At 56.4% G+C, this 16,168-nt stretch overlaps 2 protein-coding genes across 2 annotated transcripts; both read left to right on the forward strand.

The window, feature by feature from the left end:
- The first annotated feature begins 1,742 nt into the window (after nucleotides 1–1,742).
- On the forward strand, nucleotides 1,743–9,874 carry ESAM (endothelial cell adhesion molecule). The gene is made up of 7 exons (XM_032641258.1): nucleotides 1,743–1,959; nucleotides 5,375–5,571; nucleotides 6,631–6,832; nucleotides 7,000–7,155; nucleotides 8,415–8,537; nucleotides 8,823–8,949; nucleotides 9,168–9,874. Exons 1-7 carry the CDS (start codon nucleotides 1,890–1,892, stop codon nucleotides 9,481–9,483), a joined length of 1,191 nt encoding a protein of 396 aa, XP_032497149.1. The 5' UTR covers nucleotides 1,743–1,889; the 3' UTR covers nucleotides 9,484–9,874.
- A 1,494-nt stretch (nucleotides 9,875–11,368) lies between these two features.
- Nucleotides 11,369–15,919, forward strand: VSIG2 (V-set and immunoglobulin domain containing 2). The gene is made up of 6 exons (XM_032641259.1): nucleotides 11,369–11,727; nucleotides 12,312–12,519; nucleotides 13,277–13,435; nucleotides 14,405–14,524; nucleotides 14,636–14,780; nucleotides 15,735–15,919. The coding sequence occupies exons 1-6, from the start codon at nucleotides 11,473–11,475 to the stop codon at nucleotides 15,865–15,867; spliced, it is 1,020 nt and encodes a 339-aa protein (XP_032497150.1). The 5' UTR covers nucleotides 11,369–11,472; the 3' UTR covers nucleotides 15,868–15,919.
- Nucleotides 15,920–16,168: the final 249 nt, after the last annotated feature.

The raw sequence follows: 16,168 nt of genomic DNA on the forward strand, positions 1-16,168 counted from the left end.
GTTTACAAGAGGTGCTTTGCAGTGAAGACCAAAGTAAAAAAGAAAAAAAGGAAAAAGTGTGTGATAGACTAGACAAACCAAACCAACAGCACCCTCCCCCCCATACATACACACACACACACACACACACACAATCTACTTGACAATTCCAAGTTTGTAGGTCCCTGCATAAGGATATGAGACTAGCAGTTACCTACTCCTGTTGCCTTTGCTGTCACTGAGCCGCCAAATACTAGATTCCAGGGGTTGCATGAGCAGTCTAGTGTTCGCATAGCCATCTCTCAAAGCCACTGCATGGCAGGTAGTTAAAGAGCAGCCAGGCAGGTCACACTAGGAAGAAGCAGCTGAGAGGGTCTACGGGGCGCTGTGTAGAAAAAGACCTTGGGCAGCGCTGGCTCAAAGACCACATTCAGTGTTAAAACAGAGCAGGGCCGTGTGGAGTAAATGGAATCCAGGAGGCCTGGCTGCTTTTCTACCCAGTCAACTGTCACCTAGAGCAGGCAGCGCCAGGGATTCGTTGTTATGCTTTCTGTCCCCGGTGACCTTTGCTCTGTGGTTGCGCCGTGCAGGGATGTTTGAAGCATCTTTATTTTGGCTGTCCGACCGAGAAGCCAGAATGGGTGCGTGCCCTTCTGTAAGAAAGCTGCGGCCGCCAGAGGGCGCAGAGGTGCCTGTGACCGGCTGGCGCGGGGAGGGACGGTTAAATTAAATTTCACCCCGAACATGATCTAGTCCCGGGAATTAAAGGATCAGAGCGGGCCTGAGGAGGGATGGGAGGCAGCGAAGACATGGGGATAAATAAATGGAGGGACTTGGTCCAGTCTACCTTCCCGCAGCTGCCCCCTCCTCCCCAGTCTGCATAAGGCAAAAGCCTTATGAGTTAAGCGGGAAGCCGGGATCTTGTTTCCTCAGTTTCCTGCTCAGCTCCTGGGGTTTCCTTGCGCCAGTCACTTCCCTGCTCGGGTTTGCGGCGCAAGCTCCGGGTGACCCTCGGGCCTTGGTTTTAGGGAGTCTCCGAGAACCTGCTGAGAGGCCCCGTCTTGTCCGGCCACAGGTGAACACGGTCCTCGGGTCCACCGCCGGCGCATCCTCCACCGCAGCCTCGGGGCCACGCGGCAAGTGCAGGGGTGGGCGTGGCCGCCTCCCTTCCTGAGCCTCTCTCCCTACCCGCTCCCGCGGCCCAACCCGCCCCTGGCCCTGGGAAATTGGTAGTTTCGGGCAGCAGAACCGGGCCCGCGCGGCCGGCACTCTGGACCTTTCCTGCCGCCTCAAGCCCCACACTGCGGAGCCCCAGTGGCCCCGGGAAAACGCGGCTCCCCTCCTCTCCGCTTAGGCTGAGAACGCGTTACCCCCAAGCTCGGAGCCGGTTGGTCGGGCGGGAGCCCCGGCCGCTTAGGGTGTCGGGTACGGGTGGCCCCTGGACGTCGGATAATCCCCAAACCTCCCTTCCTTCCTTGCTCTCCTTCCTACCCCACTTAGCGGAGGGGGAAGGCTATGGCGTAGTCTGAGAGTTAGGGCTCTTCTCTTCTGCCCTTGCCCCCGGCCGGCCGTGAGGGCGCCACGACTCACCCGACCCCACCCTGCGTCCTGACCCGGTGGAGGCCGCGGGAGCCGGCCATCGGAGCGCGAGGAGCGTCCCCCTGCGGCGGGTCACCCTCGAGCCCCGCCCGCGAGGACGGCGACCTCTCCGCCCCCTCGAATGCCCCGCCCCCAGTCCCCGTCGGTCCCCACCCCACCACCACCACACGCACGCAGACTCTGGCCAGAGCCGCCCTTGGTGTCAGTGGCCCGGCTCCCGCCTCCGCTCCGGCTGTCGTGCGGCCCCAGCACCTGTCGCTTGGTGTGTCCCGGAGCCGGCGACCCTGACTCCGTCGGGGCCAGGGAAGGCCATGGTTTCCCTGCCCGGGTCCCCTGCGACCAGCTTGCTGCGGTTTTTGTTCCTGGGGCTGACTACTCTCGGTGAGTGAAACCCTGGACCTGGAGGGGACATGAGATGGGAGGGATGAGGTGAATCCGACCCTGAGGGAGGTGGTTTTGGGCACTGATGAGGAACTGGGTGGGACAGGACTCCCGTCTCTGACTCTTTCCCTCCCCGACCTTATACTTCCCCCCACGCAGGGCATCACTTGTGTCCCTGCTGCGTTGGGGAACAGCTCCCACTTTGGGTGCGGTGTGTTTGTGGTCGGGGAGAGGGTTAGGGCACTGCCTGGGGTGAGTTGTTGGAACCATTCCTCACCCCCACTCCCCACCTCCACCCAGCAGAGCCAGATGAGCTGAGCTGCTGGATGAGACACTGGCTAAAGAGCTTAAGGACTTAACTCCAGCCCCCCTCCCGACCCCCACCCCACCACAAACTGATGTGCAAGAGCCCCTGGGGAATTCCCTGGTTCCCGGGCTTGACACACGCACTTCACCTCAATTCCCCAGCCCAGATCCTCCCACTTGCCTCCTCCTCCTGCTTCCTGCCCTGGGAATCAAGGGAGGTGCCCCCAAAGCACGACCATGAGGTCATTTGGGACACAGGAAATGGAGGAGTGCTTTGAATGCCTGGAGGAGCAGAATTGTGACCCCCCCCCAAGAGGTCCACCACCCCCATTGGCTCCCAGAGCCAAAGGGACAAAGGAAATAGAGAAGAGGGCCTTTGAGTCAGAGAGGAAGGGCCCCTCCTTGGAGCAAGTGCTTGAGGAGTGTTTGAAGGGCTCCAGGAGCGCCCAGGAGCTGGGGTGGCCCAGTGCAATATCTGGGAGCAAAGGACCCACAGGAACTAAGCTCATTATAAGCTGTTTCACATGCTGCCTCCCAGGCTTTCTTGCCATCTTTCTTCAAGGATCCCGAATGAGGGTGAAGGGTGGGTTTGTCCAGGTCAGCTTTAACTCCTCATTTCTCTCAGGTTGGAAGTCGCCAGGGCAAGTAAGACTTGGAAAGATGTAGAGTGAAATTCAACCACAGTGATGGGGCCCACCTAACTTTTACCCGTGTCTCCTTTAGCCCAGTCTGTGCTGCAAGGGTGTTGTGGCATGAAGTATTAGGGTCCCCAGACAAAGTGGGGCTCAAGACCAGACCACCAGCCCCTTGGTGGGGCTGCTCCAGGATCCCTTGACTTCTCAGGCCCTCTGTCCCAGCTTCAACATCAACACCTCTTTCCCTTCTGTATTCTACCCCCAACTTCCCCATCCCCCTTCCTGCTGGGGATCTCTGAAGAAAGGGAGAAAAATTCAAGTTAGCAGCTAGGGTGTCTTAGGCAGCTCTTCGGCAACCCGTCCTCTTTCTATCCTAACTCTGAGCCTCAGATTTCATACTGAAGACCCAGGCTTCAGCATCCCTACCCGGCCACCCCTGGGGGGCCACTGAGGGTTAAATGGCCCTCGGGATGGTCAGCACTTTGGGTGGCACAGGCTCTGTTGGGCTCTGCCCGACAGGGTTCTCCGCCGAGGCCCTTCTGCTCCCTTGCTCCTCGGTGGCTCAGCGATGCTGCCCCTGGGGCGTGAGAAGCCCGCGGGGGGAGTTTCTCAGAGAAAGAGGGAGACTAAAAATAGTAGCCCTGGGGAGCAGGCCCATTTTCCTTCTCCTGTGCTCTAGCCTGCCCCACGCTCTGGTCTGGCGTGGGCCAGAAGGGTCCCTTTCCTGGGCGGCTCCCGTCTCCTTCACTCAGACCCAACCACCCCCTTTGCCTCTCCCTGTGGCACCTGGGAGCAAAAAGGGCCGAAGAGTTGAGGGGCTTCTGCTCCAGCAGACGCCCCGGGCCAGGGCAGCGAAGCCTGGGGCCCTCTCCAGCTCCTAGCTGGCCTTTGCTCAGACCCCAATGTGTCCGCATTACTATTGATTTACCACCCCTCTACCTTTGGCAAAGTGACCTCGTAAATGCAGGACCTGAGGGAGGTCGCGGGGGGCCCAGGGAGGAGGAGGCTCATCCCTCTCCCGGGACCGCGGTCGCTTTCTGGCGGGAACTGTGTCTGGCCGCTGGGGGTGAGCGGCAGAAAGGCTGGGCCAGAGCCTGCACCACCCGTAGGCCTCTGTGCGTCCCAGCCGGCAGGCTGGTCCCGAGCGGGTGTCAGGCTCCTTGAGGCAGAGGTTGTTTTTGCCTGCAGAGCCTCCGGTCCAGCGGCGCCCTCCTCATTGTCTTCTGGCTTATCACCGGGCACAAGTTTCCTGCTTGGCCCACAGGGACCTGCCAGGAAATGGGGAGGGGGGGGCTAAGAAGGCCAAGGAATCGGGCTGGGGGTTCTGTAAAGACACGCAGCCAGGAAGCCACGGGGGCGGTGTGCATCCTGGCCGGATCCACTCCTGGGCCCTTAGAGGCCTTCAGCCGGTCTCTAGCAGGCTGGAAAGCCGGACCCGTGCGCGGCCGCTGTCCGAGCGGTGGCCCCCTGCTCACCACGTGGAGGTGGCATCTCAGACTCCAGGGCAGAGTGTTGAGGCCAAGGACTCAGGGCCTCAGTGAGAGCAGGCCCTAGGAACTAGGGCGGCCAACATCCTCAGGCCTGGCCACGGACAAGCCCAAGCTTATTCCCCCAAAGGGCTTTTGACTGGCTGCTCCGTTGCCTCTCCAAAGGGCAATAAGTGAGTGTTCCTGGGCGCCATGATGCAAGCTTTGATTCGACAGCCCCCTCCTTGAAACCAACACCCCAGGGCACCTCCTGAAGGTCAGTCACAGGCAGAGGCAAGCTCTGTACTTGATTGCTTTGTACTTGATTGTCAGGGGACCTTCATTCTCCTCTAGCTCTGCCAGGATTCCCTGCGACCGGCCCAGATCCCCTGGGCCCCAAAAGGGCCCTTGGGAACTTTCCTGGGGAAGCCCACGTGTGGGAACCTAGCGGGAGGCCGGGGAGCACGGGCCGTCGCTGGGCCGGGTTAGCCGCTGGGCCACTCCGGTTTCCCTGGCTCAGAGTAGTTCAGAAGGAGCCGCGGAGTTAAACGGTAACCGATTGACCCTCCCACCCCCCTCCGCGCATCTGTTTGAGAACACAGGAGATGGGAACGCTCTTGATCCCGACCGGCGCCTTCCCGCCCAGGAAAATTCGGGGAACAAGTGGCCTACGTAGAGTGTAGATAAAAAGTATTAACTCTTCCCTTCCTCTTGGATGTCTTTCCCTTCTCGCTGGAAATCTCCCCTCCTCCTCCTGGTGCGCGGAAATCTGTGCCTCTGGGTACAAATAAATGCGTAGACACGGGTCCCTATCCCTGCTGCAAGCCAGCGGGCTGAGGTTGGGGAGAAGAAGCGCTGATGAAATTGACAATGGGATCCCAGGCCAGCGGGCCCTGGGCAGTCTTCGAGGCCTACGGTGGCGGGACCCCGCGAGGTTCGTCCTCTCCTGCCGCCGCGCTGAGCTGGGTCCTTGGGCTCCGCGCTCACCCTCCTCGCTCTCATCCCCAGCGTCCCCCTCGCGGGCCCAAGTGGAGCTGCACGTGCCCGCCGGCCTCACCAAGTTGCGTGCGGTAGAGGGAGCGGAAGTGGTGCTCCCGGCGTGGTACACCCTGCAAGGGGACCAAGCTTCGACCAAGCCCAAGCCTTGGGAGGTGCCCACCGTGATATGGTTCTTACTGGAAGGGAAGAATATGAATATGAGCCAGGTGAGGGAAATCGTCTCGGCCGGAGGCTCGCTACGCCGGAGGTGGGGCGGGGCCCGGGGCGGGGTGGGGAGCAGGGAAGAGCGGGCAACGGTGGGAGGGGTGGCCAGGGGATGGCTGATTCGAAGGAGTGTCAGGGAAAAGCAAGGTCCACCTCACCGGTTCAATTTTTGTTTTGATCTTGGAGGCTTCCCCAGGTTTTTCCCAGGTTTCCCTAGAACTCGAGCACACCAAACACTGACAAGTGGAGAGGCATTTTACTTTGCCGGGCAAGGGGGAAAGTGAGGATTGAGGGTATAGGAAACAGGAAGGGTTAGAGCATGTATCACACAACTTTTAAAAGTTGAGCATCTTCCTGTTTTCACATTATCTGTGCTTTGGACATTGTCACAGGCCGCTTCTCTTTCCAAATGATTATCTGTCCCGCGGCTCCCATATAACCTCCTTGAGAGGCAAGGGTACATGTCCTCCTACAATCTCTCACCTATCTTCCTTCCTGACATCAGACGAAGACTCAGAGGCAAATTTACCCAGAAGCCAAGGAAACGTCATTTTCAGAGCTGCTTATTTGCCGGACTCCTTGCAAGGTCCTAGAAAGTGTGTTCAGGAGGTCATTTGATAAGTAGGGGGTATGTATGAAAGAAACTTAGATTGCAGGGGTAGGGCATGGGCTTATACACTGGGGGGGGGGTGGGGATCTTCAAGAAAAAGAAAATTTAAAAGGATATTTTTTCTCTTGGCTCTGCCCCTGCAGTCTAAGTTTCTTTCATACATTACCCCCTATTTACATTATCCCTCAACGATTTTACCACTTTCTAAACACCCCAAGTGGGAGATGAAGAGACGGCGCCCAGGGGAACAGGACCTGTTCTGGTGCAGAGCACCCGGGTTGGTGAGACGGTAGCTAGAGAGACAGGGGTGAATGGAGAGCTGGTAGAGGTTAGAAGGGGTGGTGCAGGTGAGGGGCATTTGAAGACCCCCAGTTTGGGGGAGGGGGAATAGCTGAGCCCTGGGCACAGAGCAGACAAGTAATAATGGGGAGGTGTGACGCCCGCCCACCAGGTGTTGGCGCACATCAGTGGGGTCACATCAAGCAAACCTGGAGCATCCCTGGTCTACCCCATGCCCTCCCGGAATGTGTCACTGCGGCTGCAGGGCCTCCAGGAGAAAGACTCCGGACCCTACCTCTGTTCCGTGAACTTGCAAGACAGTCAAGGCACTGTTCGAGGTCACAGCAGCAAGACTTTAGAACTCAATGTGCTGGGTAAGTGAGAGGCACCCGTGGGAGGTCGGGCAGGTCTCTCCCCCAAGCGACTGAGTGTGAAGGTTGGGGGAGGAGCAAACAGAGTGACGGGCGTCCGTGTGTGGGAGCGGGGGAGGGGAGCCGCTGGCCCCCGGATGTGAGTTTTTAACCTGTCTCCCCTCCCCCAGTTCCTCCAGCTCCTCCATCCTGCCGTCTCCGGGGCGTGCCCCACGTGGGGACCAACGTGACCTTGAGCTGCCAGTCCCCAAGGAGTAAGCCCGCTGCCCAATACCAGTGGGTGCGGTCGCCCCCATCCTCCCAGGTCTTCTTTGCACCTGTTTTAGGTGAGGGAACTTCCGGAGACACTGAGAGTGCGGCTGGGGTAGAGGAAAGATGACGTACCAGAGGGGCCGGGGTGCCAGGGGAGGCAATGCTGAAAAGCACTGGCGGGGGGGGGGGGGGGGGGGGGGGGGAGGGACGGGGGAGGGGCTGGAGAAAGAGGCCCTGCCAGGTGCCCGCACGTGCTGCAGACTTAGGTTACTCAAGAGGCGCTGGGGCTAGAAGATCTGCATTCACTAGGTGTGTGACTTTGTGACTCCTTCCTCATCTGTAAAATGGGGATATCAATAGCCCTGATTTGAACACACCAGCTATAAAAAACATTGGGGGGCAATTGGAACTTTTTTTTTTTTCAATTTGACTGAGATAATCGATGGGACAATTTTAAAATGGAGTGCTAGATGCTCTTGGAGAATTAGTCTTAATTTATCAGGTGTGGTAATGGTATTGTGGTTATGTCCTTCCTCATTTTTGGAGTTTCATGCTGAAGTATTTACTTTAAAATGTCTCCGAAGAAAGAGAAATGAAATAAGTATAGCAAAATGTTAGCAACTGTTGAATCTAGGTTGTGGGTATATGGATTTTTATTTCGTCCCTCTTTCTACTTTTCATTTGACCATTTTTATAATAAAAGTTTTAAAATTATTTTTACATAGAGCTTATCTCATAGGTTTGTTGTGAAACTTTTCTAAGTTAGTGCATGTGAAGAACTTAGTCTTTGGTGCCGAGCAAGCGGCCAATAAACTTTAACTGTCAAAATCATTAGATTACTTCATATATTCCTTTCAACACAATCAAGTAGGTCGTATGACCCCCATTTTACAGATGAAGAAATTGGGACCCAGAGATAGCAGGTCACTTTCTTAAAGTCAATTGACCAGTCTTCCCAAGGAGAAGACTGGTCAATTCTGGATCCTAGGTTTTCTAATTCCTCACTCAATGTCCTTTCTCTCTCACTCTCCGCCATTCAGAAATACAAGTAAAAATTGGATTTTGGTTTTTCTGGGCATCACTTCCTCTTTAGCCTCTTTTCAGATATCACTTGGGGACACTGAGTGGTAGAAATGGAGAGGGGTATTGAGCCAGCAGTTAGGCAACTGGGAGCAGAACCCAGCACACTGGCTGTCACACCTTTCCCTTCCCTCAGGGAACGGATAGCCAGGGAGTCTGTCCCAGGGAGTCAAAGAGGACATTCCAGAGGAGGGACAGGATGTTTTTTATGGGAAAGAGGATCCCTGGACTGACGGCTAAATTGTGTCCACAGATGCCATCACTGGGTCTTTAAACCTCAAAAACCTTTCCACTTCCATGTCTGGAGTGTATATCTGCAAGGCCCACAATGAAGTGGGCAGTGCCCAGTGCAATGTGACCCTGAAAGTGAGCACAGGTCAGTGAGGGGTAAGTGTGGTTAGGGAGAAGATTGGTCAATGCGGGGGTGGGGTGGGTTTGCAAGAGAGGGGAGGAGGCCTTTCATTATAACAGGACAAGGAGCTTGTCTTGGTCAAATGTTCATGCAGGTGCTTGGTCAGTGACCACTTTCTTCTTGACAGTCACCTTCTTCTTAACAAAGAGAGAAAATGTGTATGGTGGTGGTAGGGCAGTGGGGCAGTGGGGTTGGAAAGGGCCAGGGAATAAGCTGAGAGTCCCCCCTCTGACGGCAAGGTTTTTCCAGGGCCTGAGGCTACGGTGGTTGCTGGAGCTGTCGTGGGCACCGTGGTTGGATTGGGGCTCCTGGTTGGGCTGGTCTTGTTGTACCAACGCCGGGGCAAGGCCCTAGAGGAGCCGGCCAACGATATCAAGTAAGTGTCCCTGGTCTCTGCCAAGATGAGGGCTCTCCTTGGGAATTCAGGCAGCTCTCATCTAACGGAAGGTTGGGCGGTGGCTGAACCATCCTTCCTGTGGGCAGATTTTAAGGAGAGTTGAAGAAGAGGGGAGGTGAGAGTAAGACAAAGCATGTGGGAACTCTCCCCCTTCCCGCTTCCGGCTTCTGACCTCTTATCGCTTCTTTGATGACTAGGGAGGACGCCATCGCTCCCAGGACCCTGCCCTGGCCCAAGGGCTCAGACACAATCTCCAAGAATGGGACCCTCTCCTCTGTTACCTCCGCACGAGCCCTTCGGCCACCCCAAGGCCCTCCCAGGCCTGGTGCATTGAGCCCCACACCCAGCCTCTCCAGTCAGGTCCTGCCCTCACCAAGGCTGCCCAGAACAGATGGGGCCCGCCCTCAGCCAATATCCCCCAGCGCTGGGGGGGTCTCTTCCTCTGCTCTGAGCCGCATGGGTGCTGTCCCTGTGATGGTTCCCGCCCGGAGTCAGGCTGGGTCTCTGGTGTGATGGCCCAGCCACTCGCTGGCTGAGCGTCCGGCTTCTCTTTCCTACAGGGGTCACCCCTAGCACAGAGGCCTGAGCCTTGGGAGGGTGGCCGCCTTCCAGACCTCTGGTCCTCTGCCCCCACCTTTCTTTACTATGGGCAAACTGAGTCTCAGTTAAGACCCAAACTTCGAGGAGGTAGAAGAAGAGGACGTGGACCTAGGATTAGGAAGGCCCCTGCCCCGGGCTCCCTTAAGACTGCAGTGGGATGCTGCTGAGATTGCTACCTCCGCCTCTCACCCTCATCCCCCAGGGCCTGGTAGGGACTGCCAGTCAACCAGTCCTCCAGGCCCCCTTGGTCTGTACCCCGTCCCACCTAACCTCATCCTTCACTCCCCCCTCCAGCTCCCAGCGTTAATATAACCTGTCCTGCTGGTTTGGTTGGGTTTTGTTGGGGCAGGGGATAAGGAAGATATTTTTTATACTAACTTGAAATGCATGGTTTTGTTTTGACTTTGCAAACTTCAATAAAGATACATTGTGTTTGTGTGGAAAGTGAGAGTCAAATCACCTTTTCAAGCTTGGAATTCCCGAGAGAAGCTGAGTCTCAGGATGATGCAAAAAGGACCCTGCCCAGGCGGTGGACCCAGAAGGGCTTCTCCGCACAGCCTCCAGCTTGGCTTACTGGCTCGGGATAGCTCTTCTAGAGTCTTTAAAAGGGTCATTTGCTGTCAGGCAGTGGTGGAGAGGCACAGAGAGCTTGGGGCTGGGAGACCCTCACTCACTTTGAGCAGCAAGGGGATAAAATTGGTGACTCTCTGTGGGAGCTTGAGCGCTCACAGCTCAGGTGTGTGTGCGCTTATCTCCTGTTTCCTCCTCAAGAGCAGAGGAGAAGAACCTGGCTTCTGCTCCTCTCCCAGACCACTGAATCCTTACCTGTCTTTTTGCCCGTCCAGCAGTGACCCCCCTCATACTGGGAGGGAGCCAGGCACAGGATGTGGTGGCGGTGTGTCCACCCCAGTCCTGCCACACCTTTTCCTACCAAGGGTAGGGGCTCCTCCAGACCTCAGTTTCTCTGCCCGTGAAATGGGGTGGCTCTGGGAGGGGGGAGGGCTTGTAGTTTCCACGGAGACTCCTGCCTCAGCAAGTGGTGATAGAGGTGCCAAAGAAGGGATCTCAGAGGAGTAACTGGAAGAGGGGCTGAGGGGCTCAGAAGGAGCAAGGCTCTGAAGGGGGTGGTAGGGCCTTGGCCTGGGGCTCGAGCTCACAGTGTGAGACCCCAAAGTGGTGACGTCATTTGCCAGCTCCCAGGTTATCAGAATGCCTCCCTCTTCCTCCTGGGTCACTCTTTCCCTACAGAGCACCAGTTCTGATCTCTCTCCTGTCCTGAAGTGCCCACCCCAGGCCCAGCCCTTTCCCCAGGGCCTGACTGCTTCAGAAATTGGGGGGAAGGGGACAAAAGAAGGGAGTAGGGCTAGAATGATTCCTGTACTGGGGCATGGAGGAGGGAGGAGCACTTCCTTACCTGAGGGCCAGGCCTCTCCCCTTGTTTGCTCTGAGATAGCCAGTCTCGCTGGGGCCCGGCACCAGGAGGCTGCCCTGTGGGCACTCGCTACCTTCTCCCAGAGCCAGACACCCAGACGGACCAAGAGCCGGCAGGACGCGGCCATGGCCTGGCTCCAGGGGCCCTTCCTCTGCGGAGCCCTGCTGGGCTGGGTCTGCTTGAGTGGTAAGGAGGGGGCCAGCGGACGGCGGTGGGAGGGGGCGGGGCCAGAGCCCGGGAGAAGACGTCGAAGGCCGCTGGGAGGGTGGAGGACAGAGGAGGCCGCTGGGCCAGCAGATAAGTTGGGCCTCTCGGGAGGGTGTAACCACCACCCGACTTTTGTTTCCTTTCCCCGACAAGCACACCCTCAGACCGGGCCCAGTCTTGGCCCTTTCAGGTCCTTCCACCCAAAGAGCCGGTGGTGTGGGGGCTCCTCCCTCCTGGAAACCTCAGGCTTCAGGAAGGGAGGGATGGAGCGGAGGGAGTTGAGCCCCAGGGGAACAAGGACACCCCGGCCGCGTCACCTGAGCGCTTCTCCCGCCGGCCTTTCGGCCACTGCAGCCCCCGGGCTGGCCGTGGAGGTGAAGGTGCCCACCGAGCCCCTGAGCGCGCCGGTGGGCAAGACCGCCGAGCTGACGTGCAGCTACAGCACGTCGGTGGGAGACAACTTCGCCCTGGAGTGGAGCTTCGTGCAGCCTGGGAGGCCCGTCTCCTCGTCCCAACCCGTGAGCTGAGGGCACCCGCGCGGAATGGGGGGCCCTCCTGCCTTTGGCGGGCTTGGCCAAGAGAGGCAGGAACAGGGGACCCACCCAGCGTTGAGGGTGAGGGGGTCGGAGAGGGCGCATTTGTGGATCGGTATGCTTGGATGAAAAAGATCTTTCTAGATCTTCTTAGGAACGCAGTCTCCGTGAGGCTATATCACACATACAGCCCTGTGTATCCAGCCGCCTCCCCGAGTTCCTCCATGCAACCCCTGTACGTTAGTGCCGCTCCAGTGTCAGTTCGTAAACCCACCAAGGCTAAGCTGTTGTGATTAAAAGCAGGATAAAAATGCTGCCCCCTCCGGGAATATTTGCTTCCCCTCCCCCCAGACTGAGAGCACGCTTAGCGGAAAGCAATGACTGTAGTTCATTCAGCACCTGGGAAGGGATGGTATTTGGCGACGGATAGACCTCCCTGGTTCTGGCTACAGAGTATCAGCTTCCCTGGCGACCGTAAGGGAGGGGCTTCTAATACCCGCGTTGAAGAAGGACTACAGAGTTGACGCCAGGTGGCAAAAAGCACATATGTGTCTTCTGCTTCTCCCCAGATCCTGTACTTCACCAACGGCCAGCTGTATCCAACTGGTTCTAAGGCAGAGAGGGCCAGCCTGCTTCAGAACCCCCCCACAGGGGGAGTGGCCACCCTGAAACTGACTGATGTCCACCCCTCGGACACTGGAACCTACCTCTGCCATGTTAACAACCCGCCAGATTTCTACACCAATGGGTTGGGGTTAATCAACCTTACTGTGCTGGGTGAGGCAGGCTGGGGACCCACCAGCCACCCACATAACCTGAAAGATTGCACTGGCCCTGCTAAATCCTCCCCTATCCTGAGTTCCAGCCCAAGGGCACAACTGCACTGGGGATCCCGAAGGAAAATGCCTCCTTCCCAAAGTCCTCCAATCCTACCCCTGCTCCACCCTCCACAAAGAACGCCTCCTCCCTCAGTCGCTCCCACAGATAGGGATCTGAGTCATGCCCCAACAGCTCCATCTTTGGGGGAACCTCCCATTTGTAGCTGGGTTTCTGGCCCTCTCTAGGTCAGGAGCAGAGAGGGGGGAGTACCCATTAAAGGAAAAAGGGCCCCTGCCACTAAGCACTAACTTTGTGTTCAGAGCACCCATCTCACCCCAAACTAGAGAAGAAACTATTAAAGGGGCTGGAGATGTTTAGATGGAAAAGAGAAGACTTAGGAGGTGGTGTATGACAGCTGCATTCAAATATCTGAAGGGCTGTCGTGGGGAGGAGAGTTTTTTTCATTTCTCTTTGTGGGCCCAGAGGGCAGGTATTGGGACCAACTGGGATATTATACTAACAGATTTTTGGTTCAACATGAAGAAGAATTTTCTAACAATCAGAATTTCCAATAGTGGAAATCATTTCCCTGGGATGCAGTGGTATGTGAATAGAGGTGGGCCACTACGTGATAGGAGGTATTGAAGCAGGAAACCTAGCACTTCATGGGGCTGGGGTTAGAAGATGGCTAAGGTACTTCCTGTGATTTTTGCAGTGCCTCCCAATAGCCCCTCGTGCAGTCAGAGTGGTCAAACCTCCGTGGGGGGCTCTGCTGCACTGAGATGCAGCTCTTCCGAGGGAGCCCCCAGGCCAGTGTACAACTGGATCCGCCTTGGATCTTCTCCTACACCACCTCCCGGCAGCATGGTACAAGGTAAGGGCCCACACCACCTTCTTCAAGGAAGAAGGGACTCAGAACCTGGGCAAATCTGACCTCTAAACTCCACACGCCCATAGTACGAGTTCCAAGCTTGCAGGTATGAGACACACTGCTATACCTTTCCCCTGCTTCTTCCCTGGCTTCTGTTATTGTTCCCTCCTGTCTTCCTGTACAGTCTGTGGCTGCGTGGTCCCCGGAGCATTACTCAAGCTAAATGTACTTCTGATATCCTGGAAGAGAGCGGAAGGCAGGGGCATTCTATGATTCCCACTTGCCTATTTTGGGGGTCGGGATTCCTTTTAGATTTCTTGAGGGTCATGAGTCATTTCCAAACTTCCTAGAGAGGAAGCCGAGGAAGAGTAGCATGGACTGGCTTGAATCATTTAGCCAGTTTCTTCAAGGAACCATGTGACTGTCTAAAAGCCTTGGCTTCCCAGCCTCCTCATGCTGGCTCCAGTGCCCTGGTTCTCCTCCCAGCCCCAGCAAGCCCCTTTATCAATCCGGAGAGCCCCCCAGATCACCTCCCAATGTGTGCTCTTCCTTCTAAAGGGAAGGTAAGAAGCAGCTTAGAAGAGCATTTGGGTCAGCTTAGAGCCATCCAGAGGGCACAGTTTCCAGCAATCAAGCCCTTTTCCCCCAACCAAGAACCTGACATCAGCCAGTAGACACCCCACCCCAATTCCACTGTGGTTTCTGAACCCTTCATGTGTGTGCTGTCTCCCCCTTCCCTGAAAAGGCAGCTGTGTAGTGTGGGAAGAGCGCAGAAGTTGCAGTGGTTTTGACACTTCCTCTCTGGGTCGCCTTGGACAATTACTTTCCTTCTGAGCCAGTTTCCCCACTAATAGAATGAGGTTAGTCCCTTCCTGACAGGATTATTGTAAGATGAAATGAAATATGCTTTTGTCATAGTATAGCTTACTGTGAGTTGAATGAATGATGGAACACTTCCTCTTTACCCTCTAGATGAGGTGTCCGGCCAGCTCATTCTCACCAATCTCTCCCTGGCTTCCTCGGGCACCTACCGCTGTGTGGCCACCAACCAGATGGGCAGCGCATCCTGTGAGCTGACCCTCTCTGTGACTGGTAGGGGATGCTGGGCAAAGGCTGGGCTGGCAGGCCTGGGTTGGGGGTCTGCATGAAGCTATCTGAAGCACCAAGGAAGGTCTGCAGCTCTGAGGATCCTGTGTCTCCTAGAGCCTTCCAAAGGCCGAGTGGCCGGGGCTGTGATCGGGGTGCTGCTGGGAGTGCTCTTCCTGTCAGTTGCTGTGTTCTGCCTGATACGGTTCCAGAAAGACAGGAGGAAGAAGCCCAAGGAGACATACGGGGGTAGTGACCTACGGTGAGCAGGAGGGCTGAGGGCCGGTGCAGAGTGGGAAGAAAGGGCTTGGGTTAAGAGTTGGTGACTTCAGGGCTTCCCTGGTGGCGCAGTGGTTGAGAGTCCGCCTGCCGATGCAGGGGACACGGGTTCGTGCCCCAGTCGGGGAAGATCCCACATGTTGCGGAGCGGCTGGGCCCGTGAGCCATGGCCGCTGAGCCTGGGCGTCCGGAGCCTGTGCTCCACAACGGGAGAGGCCACAACAGTGAGAGGCCCGCGTATAGAAAAAAAAAAAAGAAGAGTTGGTGATTTCAGCCCTCAAACTCTGACACCTTTGTGGGGGGGCGGTCAGGGCACGGGGTGCTGCTCAGCCCTGGGCTTTTGTGGTAGGAGTGGCAGTACAGCCCGTGTAGTTGAGCGTGTGAGCGAAGTGTGCAGGGCGGAGGGCTTGGCTCATGAGCTGCCCTCACCTCCTCACACTTAGAAGAATTTTTACTCTTCACTATTTAAGGTCTTTTATACACATCGACAGGATGTGGAGGCCAGTTGTTTGTCCTGAGCACCCAGCTGAGTTTCGTTCTTGTGTGGGGGGCAGTAAGGAAAGGAGGGGCAAAAGCCGCCTGTCCTCAACTTCAGCTGTCAGTCATGGGGTCCAGAATAGGGATCAGAGCAATATTTCTCCAAGTGTGGTCCTCAGATTACTCGAACAGAAGTCACCAGGAGCTTGTTAAACATGCAGATTCAAGCCACTTCCTATTCCTCCTGAAGCAGAATCTCTGTGTGTGTGTGTGTGTGTGTGTGTGTGTGTGTGTGTGTGTGTGTGTGTGTGTTGGGGTGATGGGGCCTGAAATCTTCATTTCAACCAAAGTTCCACCATGATTCCTATGCAGAGTGAAAATTAGAAGTCCCTGGGTTAGAGGATGATGGTGCTCTGAGGGATGCTTCCAGCCTTCACTAAGAATTGCCTATGTTTATCAGGGAGGATGCCACCGCACCTGGGATTTCTGAGCAAACTTCTGTGAGGGCCGAATCTAACAATGGGCTCCTGGAGAGGCCCCCGTCTGCCAGCACTGTGACGACCACCAAGTCTAAGCTCCCTATGCTTGTCTGATTTCTCTCCCGATCCCTGAGGGGGAATATCAAGAAGTAAAGCCTTTGGGTACCATATTGTCTCCTTCTTTCTGCCGGTATAGCCAATTCCTCTAGGCGGCCTAGAGGGTGTTACCGGTAAGGGAAGGAGCGGGCTTGAAGTCCCAGAGGGGATGCTGTAGGCGGGAAGTCTGGTTGGTTCCGAAGGTACGTTCTAACCCAGGTTCCTCTCCTCCCTTCCCCCTCTCCACCTCCACTTTTTGGTTCGGTCAAAGGAGATTGTTCAAAATTTCGAACGGTGGCCTTGTGCACCCAAACTCCCT

This window comes from Phocoena sinus, chromosome 8, assembly GCF_008692025.1.
Source record: "Phocoena sinus isolate mPhoSin1 chromosome 8, mPhoSin1.pri, whole genome shotgun sequence".
In the NCBI taxonomy this organism is placed as follows: domain Eukaryota; kingdom Metazoa; phylum Chordata; class Mammalia; order Artiodactyla; family Phocoenidae; genus Phocoena; species Phocoena sinus.

Bases quoted from the DNA above. Each gene is read 5' to 3' on its own strand.
- ESAM (XM_032641258.1), top strand. From the start codon at position 1,890: ATGGTTTCCCTGCCCGGGTCCCCTGCGACCAGCTTGCTGCGGTTTTTG. The intron at 7,156-8,414 runs GTGAGGGAACTT...TTGTGTCCACAG, and splicing joins CTTCTTTGCACCTGTTTTAG to ATGCCATCACTGGGTCTTTA. The intron at 8,950-9,167 runs GTAAGTGTCCCT...TTTGATGACTAG, and splicing joins GAGCCGGCCAACGATATCAA to GGAGGACGCCATCGCTCCCA.
- VSIG2 (XM_032641259.1), top strand. From the start codon at position 11,473: ATGGAGCGGAGGGAGTTGAGCCCCAGGGGAACAAGGACACCCCGGCCG. The intron at 11,728-12,311 runs GTGAGCTGAGGG...GCTTCTCCCCAG, and splicing joins CCGTCTCCTCGTCCCAACCC to ATCCTGTACTTCACCAACGG. The intron at 14,781-15,734 runs GTGAGCAGGAGG...TATGTTTATCAG, and splicing joins TACGGGGGTAGTGACCTACG to GGAGGATGCCACCGCACCTG.